General features: G+C 45.7%; 1 protein-coding gene across 3 annotated transcripts in view; it reads left to right on the forward strand.

Annotated features, from left to right (window-relative positions):
- Positions 1–1,014: 1,014 nt before the first annotated feature.
- RIPOR2 (RHO family interacting cell polarization regulator 2) overlaps positions 1,015–21,680 on the forward strand; it is a 107,634-nt gene continuing 86,968 nt past the window's right edge. The window contains exon 1 of one of the 3 annotated variants that reach the window (XM_069778831.1): positions 1,015–1,217. In XM_069778831.1, the coding sequence (XP_069634932.1) occupies positions 1,142–1,217 (76 nt within the window). In that variant the 5' untranslated portion in view covers positions 1,015–1,141. The remainder of the gene's footprint in view (positions 1,218–21,680) is intronic. The other 2 variants (XM_069778830.1, XM_069778833.1) reach the window with 2 other exon arrangements.

The raw sequence follows: 21,680 nt of genomic DNA on the forward strand, positions 1-21,680 counted from the left end.
CGAAACCTGAAACCCCGCCAGCCACCGCTCTCCAGTTACACCAGTGTGTGTGGAAAGGCTTGCAGCCCTCCTGTCCAACCTTCAGTGGTCTCACAGCAGGACCTGCGATAGGGAAGGGCTTCAGGGGTCCTTTGCAACACAGCTGGTGTGCTCCAGACCCACTTCTTAGCCTTGCTCTTACCTGGTGAAGGATATGCTGGGGCGGCAGGGCTGGAGGGGGGTGTGTGTGGTAGCCTTTTTCTTGAGATGTAGGGAACACTTAAGGTAAGAAACACACACGTATTTGCTAAGGCGAAGCTTATAGGAATGTGATCAGGTGCCTAAATTGTCAACTCATTGGAGGAGAGGTCATTTTGTCAAGTCACGGAGCAAGGGCCTCGCACAGCGGTGACAGGGTTATGAGTGGCACTCTGGGGATTACTGTAATACCAAAAGTGAAATTAGAATATGGAAACATGAAGAAAGATATGGATGTGTATATATACATATATATATATCTCTATATATGTAAAAGAAAGTAAGAAATGCTGACCACCCCTACCAGTGCAGTACTGACATGGACACACTAAAGCTTTATGGAGCTCACTCTTGGCACCCCTGCTTCCCCACATTGCCAGGGATGTGGAGCAGTGGGGTTGGGATTTCAGACACAGACCGTGGTTTTGTGACCAGAGGGCACATGGGTTTCTGGAGGGCATCCGAATATCCGTGAATCTCCTCCCGCTCTGGGGTCCACGCAGAGCGCAGCACCTGTAGACCTGTAGATGGATGAACTTCAGCCGATACTGCAGAGGCTGAAAAAGGCCCCGTTTCTCTGATGGGCACCTTCCCCCACCCCGGGATTGCTCCACGCTGCTTGCCTCCCCCCGAGCTCTCTCCCTCTCCCCCCAGGGACCGATGCCGTGGCTCCTCCATGTCGCAGGAGCTCACGTGCGCACCAGGCGCGGAGAATCAGGATGAAATTACGCACCGCCACCTTCATGCATAAAACATGGCGTGGCGACGGAGGGACGGCAGGGCCTCGGCAGCCGCCCGCCGCGTCCTCCCGGCGTCCTGGGGCTTGGCCGGGGGTTGCCGCGGGTTTGCCCAGCGGGGAGCGGGCCCTCCCGGGTGGCCCCGGGGACGGGCAGCCCCTCAAGCCATGGACCTGTCCCCGTGCCTGCACTGGGTGCGGACGCGGCTCTGGCGACGCGTGGCCAGGCGACGGCGGTTCTGCAGTAAGTGTCGCGTCTGATCCCCCCTCCCCAGCCCCTAATCCCCTCCCCGATCCCCCTTTTCCACCCGTGTTCCCTCACCAGCTAGCACCCATCCCACCACGCGGATGGGGCCAGCACGGAGTGGAGATCCACGGCTCCCCAGAGCCCACGGGCATCCCCAGGTCCAGGGCTCTTTGCTTGGTCGCTGAGGGCACGGCAAGAGGGCAGGGGCACCGCCACGGCTGTCCGTCCATCTCCTACAGCCCCAAAATGGGGGAGTCCCTGCTGAGCAAAGCCCTGCAGCTGGTGGACCACCTTTGGGAGAGGCTGGTTTGAAAGGGTCCCTTCCTAAGATGGCTAGGAGCTTTTTCGCATTTCTAAGAGAGTTTTAAGTGAGGAGCATTTGTGCGTTGGAAGAGGAATGCAGAATAATAGCTACCCCACTTTTTTTGACCAGCTGCACAAAGCATAAAAAGTTTGATTGAGAAGAACGTAACCAGATCGGTGGCTTGTGAAATGTCACAGTGCAATGCCCTGAGCCTTCCTGCTTCTTCGGCTGGTAGGAGCCGTGCACGTCACTGAGCTAATGTATATATAGCCTTGCTGCAAGTTGCTGGGGTACGTTATTCACCATTTCACCGCGGTTTTACTGGAGGCAGTTTTCTTGCCTTCCATGACAGACCTTATATACGGCAGCAGGTGCTGCTGTACGGAGATCCAGCCACTTCTAGCTGATTTATTCAGGCTTGCTTTCAGCTGGCACCTTGGAGAGAAATGCTACCAATGGTTCTGCAGACACTCAGCAAGGGTAACGCATCTGTGACAAGCTGGGGAAACGGAGGGGATTTCTTTGGTTCAGGCAGCTGTAGCGTCTAATCACTCCTAAGGAGATGCAACGTAGTGGCTCAGGAGGATGGGCCGATTTGGCTGGCAAACTGAAGCATCCTCTCCCCTGTCAAGGGGGTGATATATTGTAAAAGGGATTTTGAAATGAAAATGCCATTCAGACTACACTGCAAAAGGATAAATACGATAAAATGAGCATGCTGCCTCTCAACACCTCTGCCCAGAGCTCGTGTCACTTCACTATCCTAGTTTATCCATAGAGATACCAAGGTCTGTTTGAATTTTTCTAACTCATAGCATTGTAGCATAGACACCCAGCTCTCACATTTACCTTCTTAAATATTGTTTTGTTATAAGTTCAACTCCAGTTTGCCTTTCAGATTCAAAATATTACTGGTAGATATCAGAAAGCCTGCTTTTCCTAGTTGTCGGTTGGCTGTGCTCAGTTGCTCACTGGTTTTTGATGCTTGCAGCTTTGTGAGTATTTTGGTTTGCCACAGCTTTATGGTCAATTTTCTAGTTGTTAATGAAGTAGAAAAAGAGCACTTCTGTTTAATATCTACTTAGGATTACATTTACCTTTTCCATTTGAAGATCCTTACTCTTTACAAATACGCATTTGGCAGATAGTTTGGGAATGTGTATGGAAAATTCTTACCACAACATGCACTTTAGACGTTAATTATCCTACGAATACATATGTACCTTACTCGAGCTGTCCTCTGAGTTGATAAGAACTACTGCCAAATGCATGCAGCAGCACTTAGCTCAAGCTGTAAGAATGGGAAATTTGAGAACGGCAGATACCCTGAATAATTGAAGGAGGTTTCTTTGGTTGACAATGGTGCTATCTTTGCACATCTCTCCCACCCTGTCTTTTTATCTTGCCTCTGGCTTAGGGAAACATTGCAGCACTGAACAAAGAGAAAATGAGGGATAGAGATTTTTATTTTTTTTTTATAATGAGTCTGAAAAATACTAATCGGCTAGAAGAGTGTTTGTTGGCTTTGTTACTAGAAATAACTTCTGGCATCTTGAATTGGATTGCTTTAGCCTGCATTGGTGAAGGAGCACGGCTTTCTGTGACCTGGCGTGGCTGGTACTGAGACCAGTCGTGAGGGTCTGCTCCTTGCAAGTTTCTCACGTCCAGACTCGGCTTGTTCTCCCTAGCTGCCTTCTGCTGAGGTGCTGCAGCAAAACTGCTGCTATTACAGGAGATGTGCTACTCTTCTGTTTGGAAATGTGCAGTGTAGAATTAAAGGGAAAAAAAGTCTAGTAAGGAAACTACTGCTGGCTGGTTTCCGAAGTCCCTGTGAGTGCAGGCTGTCACTGTACCTCCTTGTTAAAGCAGTCATTCAAAGGAACAGCCAGGCGACTCCGCCGTCTTTCTGAGCCAGCCCCTGCGGCCCCATTTTCCAGCCGGGTCCCTGAAGGAAGCTCCCTGCAGGCACGTGTGTGCTCATGGCAAAAAACTGCTGCTTTGAACAAAGGCATGTTTTCAAATGGGGAGCAACCCTGTCCTCGCTGCCTCGCTGCTTGTGGCCATCCCTCCAGCCAAGGGAAAGCAACTGCGGCTCGCACCTGAGAAGCCCTCCAAGAGGCTTTTGACATTCACAAAATTGACTCTCCGTTCTCACCTCCCAGAGGGGGCTGGTTCCAATACTGTGGGAGACATCGGCCAGAGAGCATAAGTTCATGATACTGCTGTAAAAACCGATATTAGAACTAATGAAATCTGCTTTTCTGCTGGACAGTCCAGTGTCCACGCAGATGAAAAACGTTGCAAAGCTTTCCCGGAGCCGGGCATCCAGAGCATCCCCCTCTCCCTGGGCTCTCTGGGGTCTCATACAGGTTGACTTGCTTTTTCTTTCATTTCCCTTGGCCCAGCCACATGTGGTTCGTGAACCCTGTAGGAACTTGGGGTCTCCAAGACTGCTGCCTGGTTGCGAGGTTTGATTGAAGCTGGCAAGTGGGTTAAGAAATATTATTGATGAGAGTGTCATCACATGTACAGCGTTTCCTTAGGAAAGCAGGCTAAAAGGTCCTGCTCATGCCAGGGTTGGAAGCTGAGTTTGAATCATGCTTGTAATAACTGCGTGGAGCAAGTCTTAAAACTGTGTTGGGAAGAGTCTGAAAAGCAGCTGTTTGCTGCTACTCCCTAAAATGTACTTGGCTTCTGGCCACCAACACGTGTTAAAGCCCTGGGAACCTGTGGGGAGGAGGTTTCTCTGGGTTTTCCTGAAATTTAACAGAAGGGGTTTGCACAAAAACAATAAGACTTCACACGGAGAAAAAGGATTGTACGTCCCTGATGCAGGATGGCAAATCAGGAAATTTTGCTGGCTGTGTGGCTGAGGAGCATTTTGGATGGCTTTTGCTGGCTTGCCATGCCAGCCGGGTGCGCAGAGGTTGCGAGGTCCCCGGTCTTGGGTGGTCTCTGCAGCTATTCTGCTGGGTTGGACCCGTCCATACCACTTCACATATCACTGTAAGCATTTGGTGAAAGGGAAGAGGTGGGGAAGCTGCAGCAGAAACCTTAAGTGACTCGTTTAGAAGCATAATCCCAGCTGGGGCTGGGAGGCAAGGCATGGGGGGCCCCATCCACGTGTTCATCCTATGAGCCCCAGCCACCCACAGCACCGTGCTGGGTCTGGTTCTGGGTCAGAGTCCGGGTCCCGGTTCGGGTCCAGGTCTGGGTCCAGCCCTTGGCAGCACTGCTTGTCACCACCACAAACCCATCCTGGGGCATTGCCAGCTATCAGGGGTCCAGCCGCAGTGTTTGCCCAGCAAGTGTGGGCCTAAAAAGCTGTATCCTTCTGGTGCTAATGCAGCTTTCACGACCTCTAACCTTTAGGGCAAAGAATCGATGGCGAGCCTTGATCAAATCTCATTAGGTGTTCATTGTTAGGCACGTTTTCACCTCACCAGCAAGGCCTACTACAGTAATGTTGTGAACATTTTATTATTTCTGCTCCAAACTGGCTGTGCAATTTAGACAGTAAAATGTCTGCTGTGTATTTTGATTTGCTTCCAAGTGAAAAAAAAAAACCAAAACCCAAACCAAACCAATTGCCACCAAAACTAAGAGAAAAGCAAGAAGCTAGGAGCAAAAATGTCATCCAGAAAAGAAAAACGGCAAAAGCTCAATTTGTACATGAACTGCATAGCCTCACACAATATCAAAACTTACCATATTTCATGGTACATGTAATTTGTTCCTAGGAAAAAAAAGTATTTATACAAGTCACTGGTGTTAGGGAAAGCAGTACCGAAATACTCTTCATATTTGTAAATGGAAATAATCTTCTATAAGGTAATAGATAAGCCTGGCTTTAAACTACCCTTAAATGGCAATAAAAATAAGTGCACTGTTTGTCCTGCTCATTCTTGGTAATAATGTAATTTTAAATGGTGTTTTTGTTTTGGGAAGGGAGAAGGAGATTGCTTTCCTGCAGAGGAGTAGACTTTATGCAATATTGGATACAAGAGCTATATTTTGCCTCTTACCTCAGGGAAATGTTCTTTAGAAAACATACTGTAACATACCCGGCGGCATGACACCCCGTGCAATGCTGTGGTACTTGCGTGGGCAAAAAGCCTTTCCACTCGGAGGGTTCCATTCAGGAATGACAGAGATTGATGGATTTCAAAACTGTCCAGGGCACGGCTCTTTGTCTCCTCAGACCTTCAATGTGTGGAAAGCAGAATACGCAAGTATGACTAATGTTTCATTGCTGTGCAAAACCTCTTCCCACTGAGGCTTTGTTAGCGCTGTACCCGTGCGATGCTTAAACTCCAGCCTTCGGTGACTGGAAAATCATAATGGGTTTCTAGGTACGTTTTGTATACAAATTAAAGTACTGAGAATTTCACGTCAATAAGTACTTGAAAACAACCTCAAGAACATTTGCGTGGTTTGTTTTGTTTTTTCTTAATGTGACCCCCCCAACCATTCATTTTTAGGTATGTTTCAGAGAAGCTGGAGCTGCTTTGTCATTACTCCTTACAACCAGGGAAGCTGACAGCTTAATTGTAAGGCTGCAGCAGACCCCTGGCAGGGCAGCTGGTGTTGGAAATGTAGTAGATAACGTTTGTATGACAGCCAATAATTCACAGGTGCCAATATTAAGAATTCCTAGGAAACGGGTGATAATTGCAATTGCCTGAGCAAGACAGACAAAAACTTTTGTAACTTTTAACCAGTAGCAATAGTTATTTTGTTTGTTGTGTTTTTACCCTTCCTTTGGAGGGCTACACTCTGCTTTATAGTTATAGAACTAGCATATAAACCCCCCTTCATTTCACCCTCCGGGATACCACAAAACTTCAGCAATTCTCAGCTGAATTATCAGCAAATCTGATAACTCTTACGCAGAGCGATAGCGGTCTCGCATTCAGCATCAGTTAAAAAGTATGGTGCTGAGGCAATAGCTCCTGTTGTGAGGGCACTACTGCTCCTCACTCTTATCCAATTCAAGCTTACAGATGTCCGGCGAAGCCTCCTCAAAGATGCCTTGACCTTAGAAGACAACTGCTGAATGAAAGGAAGGTGTTCAGCCACTAAACTTCTCCCACCACTTGTGGGACTTAAAACAAATTTCATTGGGTCATGAAACAATACTTGCTAAAAACTAGGGGCAGTGTAAGGGAATAACTCTGTCCAACAGCCAAATGTTTCCCCCTTCTTTTTTTGGGCATTAAAACTGTTATGTTCCTAAAGCAAGGACTTCACCGTTCTGCTGAACATTTGGAAAACCCACAAGCCCTACATCTTCAGAGCAGGCTACATTACCTAATGCCTTGCACTAAATAGCTTTGGTGGCTGCTTACATAAAATCCAAAGGAATTAAATCCCCGAGTGGGACTAGGGCCAATCTCCTTTAAATCCCACTTAGACTGTACTTTGAGGACGTGCGTGAGCCTTGCGCTACGCAGGGGAGATGGGAACTGCCCCACAGCATCTTCTCCCAAGTGGAGGACACACCGTGGCCTCCGGGTCTGAGCGTAACACCCTCAGCTCCTGCTCTGAAGACAAAGGGAACGGAGCAATCTAGACATTTTGTATTGCTATATCACTCTCTCCTGCTGAATTACCTCACTGACCATCCTCAGTTCCTCCCCTCTCCTCCCTGAGAACAGTACGGGCTTAAGCTAGTCCCAAAACTTTTAGATGGATAAAATTAGTCAAGATAAATCCCACTCATAGTGATCTTCTAAAGAGGGTTTCAACTCTAACTTTTTTTTCAAAATAGGTAAGAATTTAGCAGTCAGCTGAAAAAAAAATAATGAGCTGGTCCAAAGCTGGTCATTTAAACAGAATGATTACAGTGTCCGCAGCATAGGCACTAGCAAACCTGTGCCAAATATAATGACTGCTTTGCTTAAGCTTTTTAGCTCTGTTAATCCTTTTGATCTGAGTAAGGAGTGACATGTTGGAAAACTAAGCTGGAAAGCAAAGAGAAAGTGATGAAAAGGAACAACAGATTATGCCTGTGCAGAGTGGAGGGCACCAGGGCTAAAGAAATGCAAAAGACATGCAAGACACTTAAAAGCACTAGTACAGTCACCAGGCATGGAGCGATCACTGCCCTGAGCATCTGGTTTGGGAAGTCCAGATAAAAGCTTGTAACTTTTATTTTAAAAGATGAGAAAGAACCACACTTGGGTCTTATCTGATGGAGATTTAAACCCAAGCAGGGTAAGTATGTCATTGGGGTAGATGCTATGGCACGGCGTTTATGATGAAATGGTTTTTAATCCCTTGTGGAGTATGATCCTGTGCCAGAGGCAGCCGTTGCATTTCCCAAAGCTTCTGAGCGCTGGTGGCATCAAAGCCACCAGATCCTGAAGTTCTCTTTGCAAGTCACCTTCAAAAGCCGGCCTGGGCTGTAGTCGCCCACGGCTGAGCTCTAGTAGCTCTGCAAGTGCTGGCTGCTTCTCTTGAGGAGAAACCGAATAACAGAAATATTTGTAAAGCATCTGTATTAAATAATGGAAAGCAGCTACTTCCTAAGTGATGGACAGCTATAGGGAATATCAGTATGCATCAGGCAAATTCTGGGAGGAATACAGACCTCCACTGAAATATTACCATTGCACTATTAAAGTTGAAAAATGCTTTTTTTTTAACTTAGAGTTGCCAATTTTTTTCAAGTGAGCTCTTCACTTTTATTTTACTTATCAGTTATTGTCCAACATACACACCAAAAGGTGCTTTCATGTTTGTGATGAGCAAAACTCTCCACTTTCAGAAATGTTACACCACTTGCTCTGATGCAGAAGTCAAATTGTTGGGGTAAATTCTCTGGATGCAAACTAGCATATTCGAAAACAACAAAGAAATTAAGCTCAAATTTCCCATTTTGTTTTTAACATCCAGATTTTAGACCACTAAGACAAAACTGAAAAAAGATTAACATATTCCAAGCATTAAGGAAACAGTGTGCAGTAAAATAACAGCAATAAGCTTGTCACCAAGTTTGCAAAACTGCTTAGCAGGAGTACCCATTATATACTTTTGCCTAAGATGAACAGCCTTATAATGCTTTCACACAACCACGCTTCAGTGAAACTAGGCCCTTTCATTTAATATAAAATCTGAGATAAAACTTGAACCCTTAGATTAAAATAACATCTGTTGCATTCACCAAATCTTGGCACAGTAGTGAATAGACCCACAGTTATGAAGGAAAGCTCTGCAACACAGAAGTGTCTCAATTTCCCACTCCTGATCATCCACAGAGCGTGAGGAGATTGGCATCTCCCAGTAGGAGAAAACACAGCCAGGGACCTGAGACCCCGGCCAGGTCAGAGGCATCGTCTGATGGAAAATATGGAAGGTAAAGTAGCTCCCACAACCAGCTTTACCCTACTTATCCTTTCTATTTAAAACCTGTGCTGAAGGGAGTTCAGGTTCTGAGAGGGTTTAGTTTTGGGGAAGGGGTGGGCTGATGCATAATTGAATCGTTTCTTGTTTGGAGCAGCAACACAAAGCCAGGCTCCCGCACTGAGTTCCTAAAGTCTAACCCAAAAACGTCAAATCACCTTGAAGTGGAAAAAAAACTTCTAAGAAGAAGGTAGACAGAGCAATTCAGTTTGCCTGTAATTGCTTGTATTCCCTTTGCTTTCCTAGTGCAAGATAAACCCAGTATGGTTTAAAACTTAAGGAATTAATATTTTACCTACACATGCGTATGGGGTTTTTTAATACACCCAGATGCTCTTTAGAAACACCGAAGTATTTCTGCAAGTTTTTCAGCAGGAATTGAGAAACTGCAACATCTTCTTAATGCTGAGATGAGCGCTGGCTGATGATATCTCTGTAATGAAAATTGGCATTATATTAGAAACCCACTCCTTTTTAAGCAGATGAGCTAAGCCCACAGCTCGTGAGTGAACTAATTATTGCTCATTAGCACTCTGCTTGCGGATAAGCTTGGTTAAGCCATTTCCAATTGCCCTGTGTACAATTTCATGAACGTTTCTGCCTGCTAACGGGGACTAACTTGAGAGCTTGACTCAGGCACATACTTTCATGGTGCTTCCTATGCACCTGTAATGGGAAAAAAAAGAAATTATTGCAATCCCAAGATGCTGAATAATGAGAGGTGTGCTGCCATGGCCCTAACCGGAGGGACCTAAAGGGGGATTGCACAAAAATGCCGTTTCTGTGAAATATACAGGTGGGATGCAGAGCTAATCAGTCCAGCCCAGCAAGCCTGGGCTCCCTCTGACATGCAGCTGAAAAAGCTGTAAGCTGTCGGGGGTAGAGCATAAGAAGAAAAGCTTCACAGGTACTTGGACCCCCTGCACAGTGATTGACAGCCACAGGGAAAGGCAGCAGATGTGCAGGGAGAAGTCCCCACAAGAGATGCTTGGTTCCCAGTCCGGAGCGGTCCAACTTGAGCCTGCCGTGCTGGCCTTCCCTCCCGGCTGATGGGCCAGCTGGTGGAGGGGAGGATGGACTTCTCCAGCAGGTGCCACTCCTCGCTCCAGAGTGAAATGCTGTCTGCTTAGGTCATTTGCTAGGAAATGGTTTTAGGTGCATACAAAGTGATTCTCTCCCCTTTTTCACTATGTATTTTTGCAGGCTGTGGGGCAGGGGAGAGAACGTCAGGAACATCTGTACTGACACCTCCTCAAGCAGCTCATAGCTTGGGCAGATGTTCCTTGGTTACACTCTGTGAATAATTTTCATAGTTTACGTTACAGTCACAAGGGTAAGAGATTTTCAATACTTATATAAATAAGCTGAGATTGCAGAGAACAAGTTGGTAAATTTTGAGGCAAATGAATGCATATAATACTGAGTCCCGGCCAGCCTGAACAAGTCCCAACCATGATATCTGAAGAAACACTTGTAACTTGTTTAGTGAAATTTTCTGCAGTTGCAGGGTCTGATGGCACAGGTTGGGTGTGACAGTACAGCTGAGCTGATCAAAACCAGCCGCCACTGGAAGTTGTGAAGAGAAACCGCGTTAGCAGGTTTAGACCCTCAAAAGATGTCAAAGTACCAAAGTCCTTTTGCAAATACCAGCAGAAGATACCTAAATACTTTTGATGAGCACGAGTTTGCACGCTTCCCCTTCTTGCAGCACTTAGTAATCAAGGCAGGTCCCACCAAGCACGAGTAAACCATGGATTTAAAGGTCGTATCGGGGATGCCGGGAAGGAGAAAGGCTGCCTTCCCTCTCAAACCGGGGGCTGGGTTGTGTCCTGCTTACCCTGCTGAGCCCTCAGCTGCCTTTGCAGAAGTCCATGTGTGAAATCCACGTCAACCCCACAGCCCTGGCTCAGGACAGGGGCCCAGGGAAACCAAGGAGCTTTCAAAAAGCCGTAAGTTCATCAAGAAGAGGTTTCCTTCAGGGCAGGAGACAGCGTGATCCTCCTCCCATGGAGCGAGGGGCTCCTTCGCAGCCACTGCCTGCCTCCTCTGCCGTCAATATTTCACATGATTACTCTGGAAGCACAATGAAATGGTTATGTCTAAGATCACGAGCCATGTTCAAGCGTTATCCTGCCAAAGGAAGAGCAGTAAAACCACCTTTCTTCGCAGCAGGTCTGCACGGCTTCTGAAAGTGGGTCTGAGCTGCAGCGGGAGCTTGCCCGAGCCAAGCCCAGAGGATCAAGCACCAACAAATAGTCCTTCCCATTTCTCATTTTGGTATTTCATAACTATATGTCTTCAGTGCAGCTATGACCTGCCTCCTAAACTCCAGCTGAGCAGCAGAAATTTCAGCCCATGTCACTAACATTTTTTACTTTGATTGGCAAAGTAAGGGCGGCTTAAGTTTAAGTAAGCACTGGTAACGTACATGCCCTTGGTTTGGTTTGCAAAGGCTGTATCAAATCCAGCTAAAACAGGAAACTGACTTGATGACCTCAAAAAAATCTCCTATTGTGATTTTATCTACCCTTTCTAATAGTCCTTATCACCGTGTTTGTTATGCCTCAGCCTTCGTTGTCTAAGGAGAACACAGTCACCTATTATTTGTCAATCAGATCAGTTATCTGAGACCAGTCATTACTACTGACCTTAATGTTGTCACTATTTAAAAGATACATTTTTTAAAAAATGCTTTGGTCTTTGGGGCATCTTTAACCTGTTGCAGTCAATTTGATACATTAAAATGACAGGAAAACTTCAAGCTTTAAATAATTTGGGTGCTATTGTCATGCTGCCATTTGTATTCAATTGTCCATTCAAGTACCGATCAACAGAGTCTCTGAAAAGGCCAGAGGGAGGTCTGGTAGACTAAAATCAATCATTTCCACGGTGCTACCCTGCTGAATTAATCAATTAGAAGTGTTTTCAAGGATCTTTTATGCCACTTCCAACACTTGTGTATTGCTAGACTATATATTCAAAGAGTCATGCTGCATGAATTAGCTTTTGTGGAGGATGTGCCTTTCTTTTATTCTTACAAAAAGACTATTTAGTTGGTTGCAGGAAATCAGTCTTGTCCAGTGAGTGTTCCCCTGAGCAAATGGTCAAAGATGTGTCCATGTGAAGGCACTAGGCAAAGAAAATTCACACCAACAGAAACGCAGGTTATATTTTAACACACAAAGAAGATTTGAAAAACAAAAGAAAGTGAGGAATGTGAGAACACTTGAAGCTGATTCTTTGGCTAATTGTGTTGCAACTCTAAGAAAAGGGACTGTTGTGATCTCTCTCTGCATCTTTATGTGACAGGGTGTCCTGCACCATACATCAAAAGCTACACAGTTCTTCTCTCTCATCTGCATGTTGAATTAAGCCCTGTAAAAGTATTAGTAAAGCATTATCTCTTCTGGAACTATGACTGGAGGTCATAATCTTATTTTTTTGGCACAGAGAAATATGTGCATGAGTTTTGTACTATGACACAATTATTTTGGTATTGCTTTAATTAGCAACCATAATTGCTAATCAAAAGGAAAAGAAGGTACTTTGTGTCTCAGATATTTTCATTAAATGTAATTTACTTTAAAAAAAAAACCAAAACAAACGGTAGCAACAACAGATTTCGTGTATCTTCTAAGCTCAAGTTTTCCTCCAGCATGGGCTCGGTGTGTACGTATGACAGTAACGTGAGGGAGGTGGACGTGCTGGCTGCAGGATGCTCTTGGGAGGATGCAGTACCCCTCCACAGGAGAGGAATGGGCAATCTGCACTTCTGCACAGCCCCAAAGACCCCCTCTCCTGAAATTGCTCTCTACTCTAAAATAGCCCACCCTGCAGCGCACTCACTCGTGGAAGGCTTTCGCTCTGATTTTCCTTCTTTTGCGGGTTTTTCTTTCGCTGTTGTGGAAAAGCAGAAGCTTAAAACCCTCTTGCTGCGGTGGCAGATGGCATTTGGGGGGCATTTCTTCCTTGAAGGCAAAAATGTGTGTCCATTTTATGATTTCATTTGTATGGTAACCTTACAATGTGGCTGGAGCAGAGATGCTGAGTTGATTAAGCCAGCCTCCTCTAATCAAGTTCTCTATAGAAAGAAAGTGCCAAAAATAAGGGGCTTTTTTTTTCCTCATGAGGACTGTTCAGTCACATAGAAACAAAGTATGTCTGAACAGAACTATTTAGGTTGGTATTGCAAAAATCCAATTGGAGGCAGGATAAGGCTCAATAAATGCAAATAAATTGTGTGCCTGGTAAATCTATATATGCTGCTAAATCCACTTGGATTACTAACAAAATATAGGGCAAGTCCACTGGTCACAGCTCTTTGGTGGCACATTTTTGATACAGCAAACACTTAATCAGGGGTTTGAGTGGTCCTTGCCCCCTGCCCTGTGAGATAAACCTGCCTCATTTTCCTTCCACACCCCGTGGGTCCCACCAGAGACTGTAACTGCTTATTTTCCCCAGGAAAGGGTGCAGAGCAAATATCTGCAGCCCATCCTGCCCACTCTGCAGCCATGCAACCCCCCTATACAGGGACCATGTCTCCTCTCCCAGGTTCTGGGAGTGAGGACCACTGATGGACTTGCAATCAGCTCATCAAAGATGCAGCACAAAGTCCTAAAATCTCCCAAGGGAAAGTTTTCCACTAGATCATCTGAAGAGAATAAGGTACTCTGGAGGCTGTGGCTTTCAGCATGATACATCTGATGTTCAGCTGTCCCCAAATTATGCAGAACTAGGTACAATTTGTCAGGCATTTATGTCCTTGAAAGTGAAAAAAAACCAAACCAAACAAACTACCCGGTAAAGCGGAGGAAGAGAGGTGTAATTCTCCCATCCTTGGTTTAGGTGAGACCATAAAAGGACTAAGGACTAAACCATCCTGCTCTGTCTGCCGAAAGTTAAGTTTGCTGTGACCTCCTTACTAACAATCACCACACTCATCCCCTTTGAGGGACCCTGCTCATCGAGCCCACCAAGAGGAGAACCAGATCTTCGCTCAGACGAAGTCAGGCCCTGCTATCCTGTCTGCAGTCTGTTATCGCCAAGGTCTCTGCACTCCATTGGGTGTACCGCCTGTGCAGCCACACAAAATAAGATTTACATAGACTCTTCTATCAGCCATAGCTCTCTAAGAGAGATCACAAAAGTGTGGCTCCTACAGAGAGCACTTTCATTACAGGCTCACCCCGTGTTGGGCTCAAAACACATGCCCACCTCCTCACAGATGGCTTGTCCCCTGCCAGCTAATTCATAGGGATGAGTTTGTCTCTGTGATGCTCTTCCCGAGCTGTTATGCCTGGTCTAGAGGAACAAGTTTGGGGAAAACAAGCAGGCAAGCCACCAGCAGCCTTACCAACAACGAGTCTCCAAGCTGCTCTGCCCAGGCAGACCGACTCCAGCTCCCTCCACCCAAGTTTCCTGACTCTGTAGAGAAAAAAGTCCTGTCATATTCCCAATGCCTTCGTAATTTCTTGCTACAAGAAAGGCAGCTGGACATCATCACAAAAGGGTTTCCTTATAGTATTTATTCAACGTTTCTGTAATACACATCATAATGCAATTGCTTTTTGCTCCTGAGCATTGTGTGGCTTAATTTAGATGGAAAAATTAGCACAATTATCAACTGAAGCTGAAAAAGCCATGCTGAGATGCTGCAGCTCATAATATTAAAATGCAAGATAAGATAAATGAATACATTTTTATTCAGATAATGGGGCAGCCTGTAAGGAAGGCATTTCTCATCGCGTGTGAGATGTTTTTCCGAGAGCTGTGATTTTTATAACAGCTCCCCGCTGGAGCAGAAGCAGAGCTACTGGCTGGTAGCTGCAGTGCTGGTGCACTGTGCTGGCCCATACTGGTGCAGGGCAGCTGGGCAGCTACCCACCACCCAGGGACTGCTCATGTCCGAGCAACGCCCATTTTCAGATGCCAGAAAAGGAGAAAAAACACGAGGGAAGCAGAACAGATTGGTTGGAGCAGTGAACAGTACTGGGAACTGGGGAAGGGTCACTGTTCTCCTGTTAGCACTGGCCTGATCCTGCATAGGGAAGAGCGTTCTGCAAAGGTGGAAAGTGCACCAGGGTATGCAGCTGGAGGGTTATTCGCACTAATGCTCCTCCACATTTGTTCAATTTGTACCTCCTTATTACTGTGGTCAAGCTTTGGCATGACCTGGAGGAAGCTGACTTTGGTCTCATGACCTTCAGTTCCTGATTTCATGCTAATTAGCCACAATAGTTTCACGCAAGATTTAAATGGTCTAAACACCCCCCTTCCCTGTCTTTTTCTGTTATTAACTTGCCACTGTAGTTCCTTTGTTAAATATCCAGAGATTCTGTAAATAGAGATGTTGATAGAAATTAATTCTTTAGCTTGTTTGAGTGATGCTAAGGACCTGTGACATTCATTAACAGCCAGCTACATTTCCCTTTACAGACAGGGCTGCCGGTACCATCCAGCATTGTCCGCAGGCACCTATAGCTGTCATCTAGAAGCACTGAAAGTATTTTGAACATGTTGCTAATTAAAGCCCAGAGCTACAAGAGGATTTAGGCGTGGCCAGCATCCCTGACAATCGTAAATGTTGAATAATAAAGTGACACAGCTGCTTTGCGCTGTGCCAAACCACACACTGCTGCATATGTTAGGAGTACGAGCACACCCAGGAGACCCAGCTGCTCGGGGGAATTTTTTTGCAGGTTAGGTTTTCCTGCCTGAGCTCCATTAAAAGGCTCATGGTGGGAGTAAATGAGTGCTGGTGTCAACAGCAGGGTGGATGGGACCACCACAAGACCCGCATAAAGGGCTTTATCCTGTGAAGGAGCCTCCTCCTGCTGCCTGGGGACACCAGGCTGCTGAGCTGAAAATAGCCTTAGAGGTGCTCAGATATTCAGTAGCCTCTCTAGGGGTCAGTAGTGAAACTACGGGTATGCCTGCTTACTTGTGAAAATTTTGATGCCTATGACCTTTGAGGAGAATTGGCTAGTTTGGGTCTCAATGCCACTGGTGGACTGAGGTGGCCAGGTTCTACCAAAGTTGCACTGTGGGTGCAAGCACGTTTTGCTCTTCTTTGTTTGGGTTTTTTCATTTTCTTAGCCTGTCCATTGTGCATAAGCACACAGGACCACACAACAGAGTAGGTGGAATTCTTGTTTCATAACACTTTCTGAGATCTTTGTGATAGGTTTCCTCTGCGCTTCACTCACTGCCTTTTAATGTGTCTAAATTTATGCTTGTAACAACTCTTGTAATTCTGAAAAATATTGCTCTTTCCCTTCGTTCTCTGCAATTATTATTGCACCAATAGTCATGAGGGATTCAGGATTGGTAAAATTCTTTGGAGCCTCTTTCTCTTTGGAGAATGGTATTAAGACAGTATAACTGTAACCTGTGTATTTTCTAGTGACCTAGTACAAGTAGATTAGTTATTGCTAAAAGACATTTTTAAGGTGTCAAGAATAAGACCAAAGATTTGTTTTGGATTGGAAGGCATCCTGCTGGAATATCATTTATACGTGAGTGGTTTTACTTGCTAACTGCTGACATTTAATATTTAGCAATAGGAATACTTAGGGAGGAGAACCTGGAAAAGCTATGAAGCTGCAGTACATTACTAGAGTCTGTGGGAGGACCGGATGCCAGATACAAACCACTAACTTTGTCATTATGTCTAATTATATAAACTGTATAATGGAGGGGTCAGTAATATAACCAAGTTGTTCTGAATTTCAGCATCTTCTAAGTCTGTTCTCTCACTGCAAAGTAGTTGCTCTGTCTGAAATGAGACTCCTCACAGGAGATACAGACACACACTCACTCACTGGTTTCCACGTTAAAACTGCTCAGGATTTTTTTCACCTTTGACCATTGACCCCTTTAAGACAACGAGAACATTTGTGCACCAGACTGCCCTTCTTCAAGTTTTATTCATTGCCTGAGAGGACCGCTAGAAGCAGTGGCAAAAATAGTGGAGAGAAAACCCCTTTACAGCAGTGTTTGCCTCATTTTAACAACAGCAACATTAAAAAGGGAGAGCGGGTCATGATTTCAGACATTTGTATACCCTTTGGGCCAGGTGCCCATCCCTTTACTTCATTCAGATGAGCAGGCAGTAGGGCTGACTCTGTCTTCCTAGTCCTCTGCCATATACCCTTTCACTTCTTGGCACAGAGACTGTGTTTGTTTTGCATGTCTATGCTAGTCAACAGGTTCAAAAATCTCTGACGTTAGTGAGACAGAGTAATAAATTAATAGTTGCAGTGAGACAAGACCGAAGGGGACCTTCTCTTGTTCAACCTACAGATATAACTGAAAATGCAAAGACGTGCTTTTGGGCACAGAAGCTCTTCTTCAGGTTGGAAGCAGCAGAGTTTAACACCAAGTCCCATGTACTGGGAGTGAAGTAATAGCTTCAGAAAACTGCAGGGTTTATCCTAACCATGCTAATAATTTAGATATCTCTCAAGCGAAGAGGGTGGCTTGTAACTGTGGAGTAATGGGGAATGCTAGACAGAAAAGGGGTGATGAAGTCATTAGCCCCTGTCATACAGACAGCAAGAGAGAGGTAGCTATCACATTAAGGTATTAGTTGGGATAAGACATCGGAGAATTATTATGTGCCATGAAATCAATTTCTCTGTTGCATTTATTGTTTTCTAATATTAGTAGTTATGAATTTCAGTTCTCAGTCTAGTCTTTAGAAATATTTTATGGGCCTACCTTAGTTTTTTAGGTTTAGGGTATGTCACGACATGCAGCAAGAAAGTCCCTGCATGATGAAAGCAGAAGCTAAACGCAGAGAGTGATGATATTGCAGTGTTGGAAAGAATAACACACCACCTTCCTTCTGTGCCCTGGGCACAAGGCCTTTGGGACACTTCTCTATTTTAGGTGATGTTGTGGGTACTCACGAGGAACTGATAGTGCTACTTAACACCCAGCAACCTGGTTTCAAGAACAAGCCAGCCCACAAAGCAAGAACAGTTCCTACTATGGCTGCATCTTAAACCTCAGTCTCAAATGTCTTCTACCCCAAAACTGTCAGAAGTGGATCACTAAAACCAAGTGGTCCTCTCCAAAATGTAAGAGGCCACTGCACATCACTGTCTGAGAGCGTAAAGCAGTGAAAGGTGTGTGCTAAGTTAATGAGATTGACCAGGAATGAAGAATAAAGAATTTGTATAAAAGCAAGGGAGGAAAGCCTGCTAGACTACTTAGATCCCAAAGAAATCATCACTGGCTGCAACAGTTTTGAAGAGCAGTTTTTCTACTTGGCTGTAACTGGGTTTCTGTAAACACGGAAAATGTTGTTTGATGGGTTCAGGGAGGAAAATGGTGGTAAGGGAAGGAGTGCCTGCACATGCCTTCTCCAAGTATTGAATTCTACTCTATGTATCTTTAAGCAATGGGAAGATTTCCTTTTTTTCCTCCCTTTTTTTTCCCTTTTCTTTTTTCTTTTTCTTTAACAAGAGTGTTGCCAAGGGGTGTGCTATGGCAGCAGCATCCTGCAGTACGTTATTTGCTTCCTTCCTAATCAAAATATTATGGAGTTGTTATTGCATATCCCTGCTGTAATTTTGGAAATTTAATCCCCAGCATTTGGGGGATCACACTCCTCCCTGCCATGCAAATTTCCTAAGCAAATTCTCTGCCAAGTTTTCAAGTGTTCCAATTTCAAGTTATTTTGATCTTATCTCCATTGTGTTTCCTTAACGTATCTTGTCTTTAAAGATTCTATATCACAGTCAAAAATTACATACAATTACACTCAGGCTCTGCGAACACAGTCCATGCAGTCCGGAGCTCCCACGTTTAATGAAGATGGAGCAAAAAGTTACCTGGGCTGCTCCAGTAACTCAGTTTGAGAAGAGGCGCAGGCTTTCTAGCTTCCGTTTGAACTGCTGGAATTCGGCTCACCTAGCTTCAACAGATCATGTGTTATACATCTAGATGGCCCCTCTAACTTCAGCTAGTTTGGAGTATAAATCTTACTAAAGATTGGTAGACTTTTCTAGTCTAAAAGCTGCAAAGTTCTGCCAATAGAGCCATGCTAGCACAGGTATAAAGATGAAGAAGTTCTGAGTTGTGACTAGTATCCTTGGCACAGGTCGCCCAGAGAGGTGGTAGATGCCCCATCCCTGGAAACATTCGAGGTCAGGTTGGACGGGGCTCTGAGCAACCTGATCTACTTGAAGATGTCCCTGCTTATTGCAGGGGGATCGGACTAGATGACCTTTAAAGGTCCCTTCCAACCTAAGCTATTCTATGATTCTATGAATAACAGACATAGGAAATAAATGTCCCTTCCTGATTCCTAAAAGCCTTCTGCAGAGGTAGGGTCTCCTGAGGGAATTCCCCCGGCAGCCGCTTTTCGGCAGTTGTTGAAATGCCTGCCAGGCGTAGCAAGGGCACCGGTGGTTTGAGCTCCCTTCACACCAACTTGCAGGTCAGTTGTCAGCTGCAGTGCTAAAGACGGCTCCCGTTGGTGCCTCCCAGTCGCACGGCGTGGAAACGCCAGCAGCAGCTCTGGCACGGCTGCGCTGCCTTTGCTCCTCACACACTGATTAGTCCAGAGCCAGAGAACAGCACGGGACATCTCGAGTCTTTATGCTGATCCAGGAGCTGTTCTTCCTTAATGGGAAAGAACTTTGTGTACTTTTGGATCATTTCATATTTGATTATTTATTTTTTATAGAACATCTTTCTTGAACTGCCTCTGTTCTGATCTCTTTCGTGGACATCCAGGCTCTCCCAGCCTGGTAGTCCTGCAGCAGCACGGAGCGTTGCGTGGCACTGGGAGGCACATTCGTCCCGGTGAGACTCAGGCGATGTAACCCAGGGATTCATTTGCACTGACACACTCCGAGACTTATTTTCACAGCCTGTGTTAAATTCAGGGATTGGCATACTTGATAGGAAGCATACCTTCTAGTATGGCTGTTTGGAAACATCCATAGCATCTCTTGGGTCAGTGAAACATGTCACGCACCAAAATGATGTATTATGCACGAGGTGCACTTGTGTAGAATTGTTGAGGTAGATGGAGGCAGAGACTATAACCAAGAAACCTACGGAATGTGAGGTACTAAGGTCCCACGTAAAATCAGAGGGCTTAATTTATCTGCCTCAGAAGCATTTGAACTTGCTGCTCCAGAGTGCTGACACTTGGCCATGGCAAGGTGAGCACTGCATGCTCAGCCAGTCACTGAACGAGAGGCTAAAGAAAATATTCATACACAGTAGGACATCAGTAGCTCCACCATACCACATGCTAGTGAGGAATAACTATTCACATCTCCCACAAAAACCGGGTGGGCATCACACCCTCGTGAAGCAAGCAGCAGCAGAAACATCCACAAAGTCATTCCGAGTCCTGCCTCTTATTGCCACCCAGGAATGGCTTTTAAAAAGTTTTAACAAATGTTTTTTATCATCAGCCACAATCTTGATAATGCACAGAAAGGCTCTGTGTCAAAACCTCCCTGTGATACTGAGGAGGCAAGCAAAACATTCATTTAGGAGAGTTTTTCTCCCCTGGGTGCTGCTGGGGTTGCTGGACCATGCTTTGCAATCTTGGGTGAGCATTCCCTTGTTTACACCCTGTCCTCCCTGGGATTTCAAACCTTGTGCAAAGCAGTGTTCTCCTGCTGGGACAGTCATACAAATGAGCAACTCACTGCTATTTTATGGCTTTCCTTGATTTACTCAGTGAGACATTTCTAAGCAGCAATTAATGAAAGCAATACCACATAGCATCATCTCTTTGCGCTGTTAGTTGGAGTGCTCTAGCACTTGCAGCTGGGCACTGCACATTCCCAAATGTGGGCTGACTTAGATATGAACCTCTCTGTCCTCTGTTTTCATTATTACTGGTTTTAATAAGCCTTTACTTACGTAAAGTATTTCCTTTGCTTATGACAACTACCAGTGACAGTTGATGTATGATGCTATTTAGAAAACTACCAGCAACAGATGATGCTAGTCAGCTGAATCAACCCATTCATTCCCCACCACAAGCAACACAGATTTTACCCCTCTTTGTCGTGTACAAAAAGCGTTTTTCCCACCAAGACCAACTCAAAACCGCTTCACCCGGACACGGCTGCTCTCCACCTCGCCCCGTACCTCCCAGCAACTTGTACCCCTGTCACACCTCATGTGCAGCGCGGTATCGGATGCTCGCTAGCACAAGCAGCCAGCGACGAGCAGAGCCTGAACCAGTGCCAAGCACGAGGGCTGCGGCAACGCTTAAGCATCCAAAACCTCCCCTCCTGGCAACAACAAGTATCAGGTGTGGTTCGGTTTTCTCCTGCAAACGCAGCTGTGAGGTCAGGGCAGGACAGCGCGGGAGGAATCCCTGGCAGGGCAGGGAGAGGCACTGGGGACAGGGAGAGCTGCTTGTGGGATGCCAGGCCAGCACCGGGCTGGGGGACCGGGAGCAGCTCTGCCTTGGTTTCGGCAAGGGGTCCGCTCACCCACGGCAGTCATCTCGCTGCCCACCTGGTTGGGGTCCCAGAACCAGCCACTCCGCAGCGAGCCCGGTCGGTCAACCCATCGCATCCCCCCCTCGGCGCAAGCCCGGGTGTTTCAGCTCTGCAGCCCATGACTATTGTAAAGTCGAGGGTATGATACGAAACCACAGCACTCATTTCACTTCAGAAAGGGGATGTTGGACTCAAAACCATAACTCTTTTTGACACGTGAATATTTTTGTTTCCTGAAACAATCTTTGCTCTTGTGTCATTCCTTTG

Source organism: Haliaeetus albicilla, chromosome 3 (assembly GCF_947461875.1).
Source record: "Haliaeetus albicilla chromosome 3, bHalAlb1.1, whole genome shotgun sequence".
NCBI classification, from domain to species: domain Eukaryota; kingdom Metazoa; phylum Chordata; class Aves; order Accipitriformes; family Accipitridae; genus Haliaeetus; species Haliaeetus albicilla.